The sequence below is a fragment of the Sinocyclocheilus anshuiensis genome, unplaced genomic scaffold (genome assembly GCF_001515605.1).
Source record: "Sinocyclocheilus anshuiensis isolate Anshui unplaced genomic scaffold, SAMN03320099.WGS_v1.1 scaffold1162, whole genome shotgun sequence".
NCBI lineage: Eukaryota > Metazoa > Chordata > Actinopteri > Cypriniformes > Cyprinidae > Sinocyclocheilus > Sinocyclocheilus anshuiensis.
The window spans coordinates 1758709-1765938 of NW_015540875.1; the positions used below are offsets into that span (position 1 = coordinate 1758709).

At 35.1% G+C, this 7230-nt stretch overlaps 1 protein-coding gene across 1 annotated transcript in view; it reads right to left on the reverse strand.

Annotated features, from left to right (window-relative positions):
- Positions 1–206: 206 nt before the first annotated feature.
- Positions 207–7230, reverse strand: part of LOC107688213 (antigen peptide transporter 1-like) — a 12451-nt gene continuing 5427 nt past the window's right edge. The window contains exons 6-13 of the mRNA XM_016485827.1: positions 6610–6815; positions 4383–4580; positions 3782–3910; positions 3399–3587; positions 2948–3121; positions 2474–2633; positions 1700–1836; positions 207–799 (exon numbers count right to left, since the gene is read on the reverse strand). Of these exons, the coding sequence (XP_016341313.1) occupies positions 575–799; positions 1700–1836; positions 2474–2633; positions 2948–3121; positions 3399–3587; positions 3782–3910; positions 4383–4580; positions 6610–6815 (1418 nt within the window). The 3' untranslated portion in view covers positions 207–574. The remainder of the gene's footprint in view (positions 800–1699; positions 1837–2473; positions 2634–2947; positions 3122–3398; positions 3588–3781; positions 3911–4382; positions 4581–6609; positions 6816–7230) is intronic.

Sequence of the window (7230 nt, forward strand, 5' to 3'; positions counted from 1 at the left end):
GTGTTTGCTTTTAGAGATGCGCAGCGCCTCAGCTGTTACTATATTTGTAACTATTTTCGTTGATGCAATATATACAATAAGACAATAAGAATGTTTGCGGGAGCATGATACACATTTCAAATTTAATTCAAGCACTTTCAAGGACCTATGTTTGTTTTCAAGTACTTTCCAGGCCTTGAATCCATATGTCTGAAATTCAAGCACTTTCAAGTACTTTCAAGAAGCGTGGGAACCCTGGGGAGAAACGAGAATTGCGACGCTCAAAAGTAAACCACATTATAGTAATGTGAGTTGGGGAACTATGAAAAATAAAATAGGTTCCCTAAAAATAGATTAAAAATAATATATGCAAAAAAGAATTTTCTTTTGATGTAGTAGGAAACCTGGACATATTTTAGTGAGATTCACCCATATCTTTTCTCGCATTTTTGGTGATATTTACACCTAATTTAAAAACACTAGTAGCATTTACATAATTGAAAAGCTGAGAAATGTGCGCTAATGGAGAAAAAATGCAAAGATTTGTCATCTGATTTGTGCTGGCTCAGATTAAATGTAGAGCAGCTGGTCTAGATCACTGGCCGGAGTTTGTAACGTCTTCTGTGTTGCGATGGATTGAAGTATTCTGTTGATTCACGAACTCTTCATAGAATCCATGTTTGGCCAGCAGTTCTTCATGGTTCCCCTCTTCGGCCACTTGCCCTTCTTGGAGGAAGATGATGTGATCTGCATTTTCCACGCCGCTCAGTCTGTGAGAGATGAGCAGCACCGTACAGTTCTTCTGCAGAGCGCTGTACACCTGAGAAGAACCCAAGATCAGGGAAAATCACATCCAAGGAGACACTAATCAAAGACAGAGGAGCCATCATTTCAACCAAGCAGCCATTTTATCAAAATAGATTTAAAATTGTGTAGCTGTAAAAAACTAAAACTTCAAAAAGACTTCTAAATGAACATAGAAAAATAAAAAATATCTATTTACCCACATATATTTTGCTAAAAAGTATTTTAATTATTTTATATCATCAAAATTAATAATTAAACAGTTATGAACAGATTCAGTGTCATATTTTTCAACTGTAATAAATAAAACTACTAAAAAATACTTACCTACATATATTTTACTAACAATATTATGCAAATTCATCATTAAACAGATCAATTCAGTATTTCAATATTTTTCAAACTTAGGTGATATTTGGTATAAATAGGTATTTGCTCTTAAATGGCCTTTTTTTTTTTTTTTCTCAGAGGAACCAGCATCTCAACCATGTGGCCATTTTTGCAAAATAGATTTAAAATGATCAGCTACAAAAAATATATATTTACCCACATTTATTTTACAAACATTTGCATTTAATATGATGCAAATTATTCATTAAACAGAGTTTTGCATTTATTTTTTAAGGCAGTTTGAACTGATTCACAAAAATGAATTAAGCTTATTACTACTGAACTTAAAATCAGATGCAAATCACAAACATTTGTTAATAGTGATATGCTCTTTAGTAAACTTGATGGCCAAATTTAAAAGCGATTTTTCATGAAAGTTATTCCAATAAAAGGTTACTGCAATATTCATAATGCAGTGTAATGCAAAGTTATCGCACATGTACCGTGAATATTCAATACATCACCCAGCCCTAATATACGGATATGGGCTTTTCCAAATCGTTTCAATCAGGTGTTCTCCTCTTACCCTGTGTTCACTCTCGGGGTCCAGGGAACTGGTAGCATCATCAAGCACAAGAATCTGCGGTTTCTGAATCAGAGCTCTGGCGATGGCGATACGTTGCTTTTGACCTCCGGAGACCTGACCGCCCTTCTCTCCAGCATCTGACCAACACAAAACAACATGTGTTACTTTCTCAAACAACCTTTAAACTTTAAATGCTCACCAAGGATCCTCTGCAGTGAATGGGTGCCGTCAGAATGAGAGTCCAAACAGCTGATAAAAAACATTGCAATAATCCACACCACTCCAGTCCAGAGAAATATAAGAGAAAAACTCTGTTTGTAAAAAAAAAAAAAAAAATCTATCATTAAGATGTTTTTAACATTCAAACTGTTGCTTCTGGATAAAATATGAGTCCTCTATTCATAATAGTGCCTTCTCCAGTGAAAAATTCGGAATCAGGAGAGAAATATGCACAGATAAAGCATAGTTTACAAGTAAAAACTGTCCAAAACAGTTCTAAACAAATATGTTGGAGGACTTTGATGTGAGAGGACAACAGGAAATTTACTTTTTCAGTGGATGAAGTGTTATTATGAATTATGGACTCGTATTTTGGCCAGAAGCAATGGTTTACCAATAAAAATTCTGACGGCACCCATTCACTGCAGAGGATCCACTGGTGAGCAAGTGATAGAATGCTACATTTCTCCAAATCTGATGATCTTGGATGGCCTGAGGGTGAATACATTTTCCACAAATGTTCATTTTTGGGTGGACTATTACTTTAAGACTCACCTGTGTCATATCCTTTAGGTAAATTGTCAATGAAGTCATCTGCATTGGCCAGCTTGGCAGCAGCACGCATTTCTTCATCCGAGGCATTTTCTTTGCCATATTTGATGTTTTCCCGCACTGACCGAGCAAACAGAACTGGCTCCTGTGACACCACACTAATCTGAAGAGGGTGGAGATTAAACAAGGTCAGCAAACAAAGAATTCAGACAAAGAAAAAGTCACTTTTATTTATTTATATAGATGCAGCTATTAGTACAGTCTCAGAAAAAAGGTACAAAAGCTGTCACTGGGGTGGTACCCTTTCAAAAGGTACTTAAAATATACCATTTAGATACTAATATGTACCTTATAAGGTACTACTATGCACCCTTTAGGCATAAATAAGGTACAAAAGTGTACCTTTTCAAAGGGTACCACCCCAGTGACAGCTATTGTACCTTTTTTCTGAGTGTATATAGAAAAGAATAGGATTACCTTCTCATGTAGATACTGGTCCTTATACTCCAGTAGTGGCTTCTGGTCCAATAAAATCTCCCCGTTCTGAGGCTGGTAAAATCTCTCCAGCAAACTCACAATAGTGCTTTTTCCAGAACCTGATGGACCCACCAGAGCTGTGATCTGGCCTGGCTTCAGCTCAAGAGAAATGTTCTAGAAAGACCAGCAAAAATAAATATATAATACATAAAATATATAAATATGTATACATATTGTTTAATATTTTACAATTTTAATATATATATATTTTTTGCCATTACAGTACGAAGACTGATTTTTCATTGCAATAAAGTAATGAAAATATTTACGTCTTTCATTGTCACAATGCAAAACAGACTTCATTTTCTTTGAGCAAAACATGATTTCTTATTTCTTTTTTTTATTTTGTGAAATATAACAGGACATTTTTACTGAGATTTTCGATACATACCTTTAGCACATCTGTGTCCGGTCGTTTCGGATAAGCAAATGTGATATTTTTGAATTGCACATGTCCTTTCAGACTTTGAGGAGTGAGGGATCCATCAGGAGGAATATCGGGCTTTCGGTCCACGTACTCAAAGATTTTCTCTGAAGCACCGACCGCCTTCTTTACATGCGGCCAGTATGACATCAGTACCTGTGATAGAAGAAGCATTGGTTTAAAGCCACAAAAGCAAACTAAAAGTGATGTTTTCCCTTGCAAAATTTGGGTGTTTGGGGTACATGCAGAGCATTCCTAAAGTTTAATACTAAGCATTAGGGGTTTGCTTAAACAGTGATACTTGTTTAACATGATGCCTGTAGTCAAACAGACAGCATCTGAAGTCTTACCTCCACAGCTGATGTGAACTGAAGCTCATACAGCACAAAGGACACCAGATCACCACTACTGACATCACTTCCTGTCACAAGCCGCCCTCCATAGTACAGTATACTGACTTTCAAAGCCAGACTGGACATCTGAAAAATGCACATTTGATTTCAAACATTGACTTCGAGATGCATTAGACATATAGTGTAGATATTCATGCAAACTGCTTTAAAATACAAAGCAGTTTTCTAAAGCAGAGGTACCCAAGGTTTTTAATAGTCCAAAGGTTTTTAATAGTCCAAAAATTAAACTTGATTGAGGGCCGTTGGGTCAAATGTACATGTTGTTGCATTATATCCAACTATATTATATTAAAATTTTGAATCATTTTAAATAAGTCAACAAAAATGTAAAAATCTATTTTTGGAAAATTTTCAAATATTTTTTAATCAAATTCACTTATATTGTTTTTTTATTTTGTATTTTAATGCAAAAATAAAACAAAAAACGTTCAAACAAATATATACATTTTAAATGAAGATATGCTTCAATGGCATATTTTATTACTATTTTTTCCTTCCTCTTGTGATATGGTCATCAGTGTACCAATAAAACACTTACACTATTGGTCCAAGTTGAGGCAGCATAAGCTGCGGCTTCCACTTTATTCAGGGCATATGTGTCCTCTAAGCACTTCCTGTACCTCTCGGTTTCTCCATCCTCATTTGCAAAGCTCCTCACTGTCTTCATGGAAGAAAAGGTTTCCATGGCAACATCATTGGCCTTGGCGAGAGATTCTTGCACTTGTACAGAAAGTTTCTATGGGAAAAACATTATCACACATAAACACAAATGCTCTCGATGCGCTTGATGAACTACCCAACATTAGGAAAAAGCTGCTTCATTTTATTTCAGTCACATAAAATTAATCAAAAATAACCTATTTTTAATGCTTTTTGTGCGTGATTTATTTACATAGAAGTCTTAAAGGGGTCCTATTATGCTCTTTTACAAAGTCTTGATTTTGTTTTGGGGGTGTACTAGAACAGGCTCTCATACTAGGTTGTTCGAAAAACTCATTGTTTTTCACATATTTTACATTATTACAACACCTCTCTCCCCAGTCTGGCATGAACGGCTCGGATAGTTCCTGTATCAAATGAAGGCCCGCCTTCTGAAATACGAAATGTGCTGTGATTGGTTAGCTGGGCCAGTGTGTCTCCGACATAGTGATAACACTCGTTGCCTTCTCTAGTGCAGCTCAACCAGGTCTCGTCCCATTCGTCGATATTTGTGATATCACAAATCCCGGAAAATATGCGTTGTAGTCCAAACGAGTCGTTCGTAGTAATTTTTGAAAAGTGATTTCTGTTAAGTAAAATATCTCCTTTTGAAGTGGACTTTGAGCTTTGTAAATTTGCAGATCTTTTTTATGATCAAATAGCAACATTACAGACTAAAGTTGAATTCTGTTGCACTGCGGAAGCTTCTGTCATGAAAACAAATTCCTCATATGTGAAAACATACCTGGCAATAAAGCTCATTCTGATAAAGCTCATTCTGAAAAAGTGAAAAAGCATAATAGGACCCCTTTAAGGCAAGACACTACAGACAAAACCATTGTTTTTTTTATGCACTGAGATTTGGGCTATTTTGCTTCCTGTCTTCTCTCGGACTAGTGGAAAGAAAACATTCAAAACAAAATCCTTTTTACTACATTTTCTCTATTTTGTCTGTCAATTTTAATTACATATCTAAAAAGGCTATTTTCTGAAAATTAAAAAAAAAAAAAAACGTTCCCCACATACATAAATCAGTTTCAGCCACTTACATACACCAAACTTTACAGTTTTATTTATTTTTTATTATTATTCCATATTCTGAAGATTTTTACTATGGATTTTTTACACAAAATGAAATAAGAATTTTGAACCTGCCTTATTCAATGTTCATATTTTTGTTCTTAAAATGTATGTAAATTACGTCATATTTAATTACACAATGCCCCTTTTGGAAATCTAAACATAACATTTAAGAAAACTTCTAATACAAAGAATAACTGCCTTATACTATGATTAATCAACTGAGGAAATATGTGACCATGGACCACAAAACCAGTCTTAAGTGTCAATTTTTTGGAAATTGAGATTCATACATCATCTGAAAGAATGAGTATAAATAAGCTTTCCATTGATGTATGGTTTGTTAGGATAGGACAATATTTGGCCGAGATACAACTATGTGAAAATCTGGAATCTGAGGGTGCAAAAAAAAGAAAATCGCCTTTAAAGTTGTCCAAATGAAGTCCTTAGCAATGCATATTACTAATCAAAAATGAAGTTTTTATATATTTACGGTAGGACATTTACAAAATATCTTCATGGAACATGATCTTTACTTAATATCCTTATGATTTTTGGCATAAAAGAAAAATCTATCATTTTGACCCATACAATGTATTTTTGGCTATTGCTACAAATATACCCCAGCGACTTAAGACTGGTTTTGTGCTCCAGGGTCACATATGGTGATATCTATTAGCTAAAATATTTACCTATTTATCTGTGGTTAATATGGTAATTAACAGTGTCAATTATTATATTAATTATAAAAGTGAATGTTTATTACTCAAAATGATCATGCTTTGACCAAATCATGACTACATTTTGAATGAGAAAACTTAACTACTGTGCACTATAATGGGGAACAAAATGATAAATAGCACAACAAACTCTTTTTAAGAAAACTCTCTTTCAGCCTACAACCTCATACAGGTGCATCTCAATAAATTAGAATGTCGTGGAAAAGTTCATTTATTTCAGTAATTTAAAATATATATTAATCCTACCTGGTAAAACTGGCCGGAAAATTCTGGGATGATCCAGATGATGGGGAGGCCGAGTGCGGTGAAGATGGACAGCCTGGTGGAGAGCAGCAGCATGGAGCCGAACAGGAAGATGACACGCATGAAGTACCACATGAGCAGACTCAACTTCTCACTCAGAGACTCACTCATGGTGTTGGTGTCGGTGGTGATGCGAGATACAATGTCCCCTGAACAGGAAACCATGATTGTGACAGCATACATTAAAGATAGCAACAGTTATCTGATAAAAGAAACCAGTGTTCAAAAACCAGCACTAATAAGGCTATGTTCACACTTGGCATCTTTTTTGAAGCTGCCAGCGTCTGTTTTACATTATAATCCTATGGAGTAAACCGTGTTTTCAAAAAGTCCTGAGCGCTTTTTAAAACGCCACTGCCGGCGTCTTTTTCTGCAGCTCAGAGTGTCTTTTCAAGTTGAAAAAAGTTAAAGGGGTCATATGATGTTGCTAAAAAGAACATTATTTTATGTATTTGGTGTAATGAAATGTGTTTATGCAGTTTAAGGTAAAAAAAACACATTATTTTCCACATACTGTACATTATTGTTTCTCCTCTATGCCCCGCCTTTCTGAAACGCGTCGAT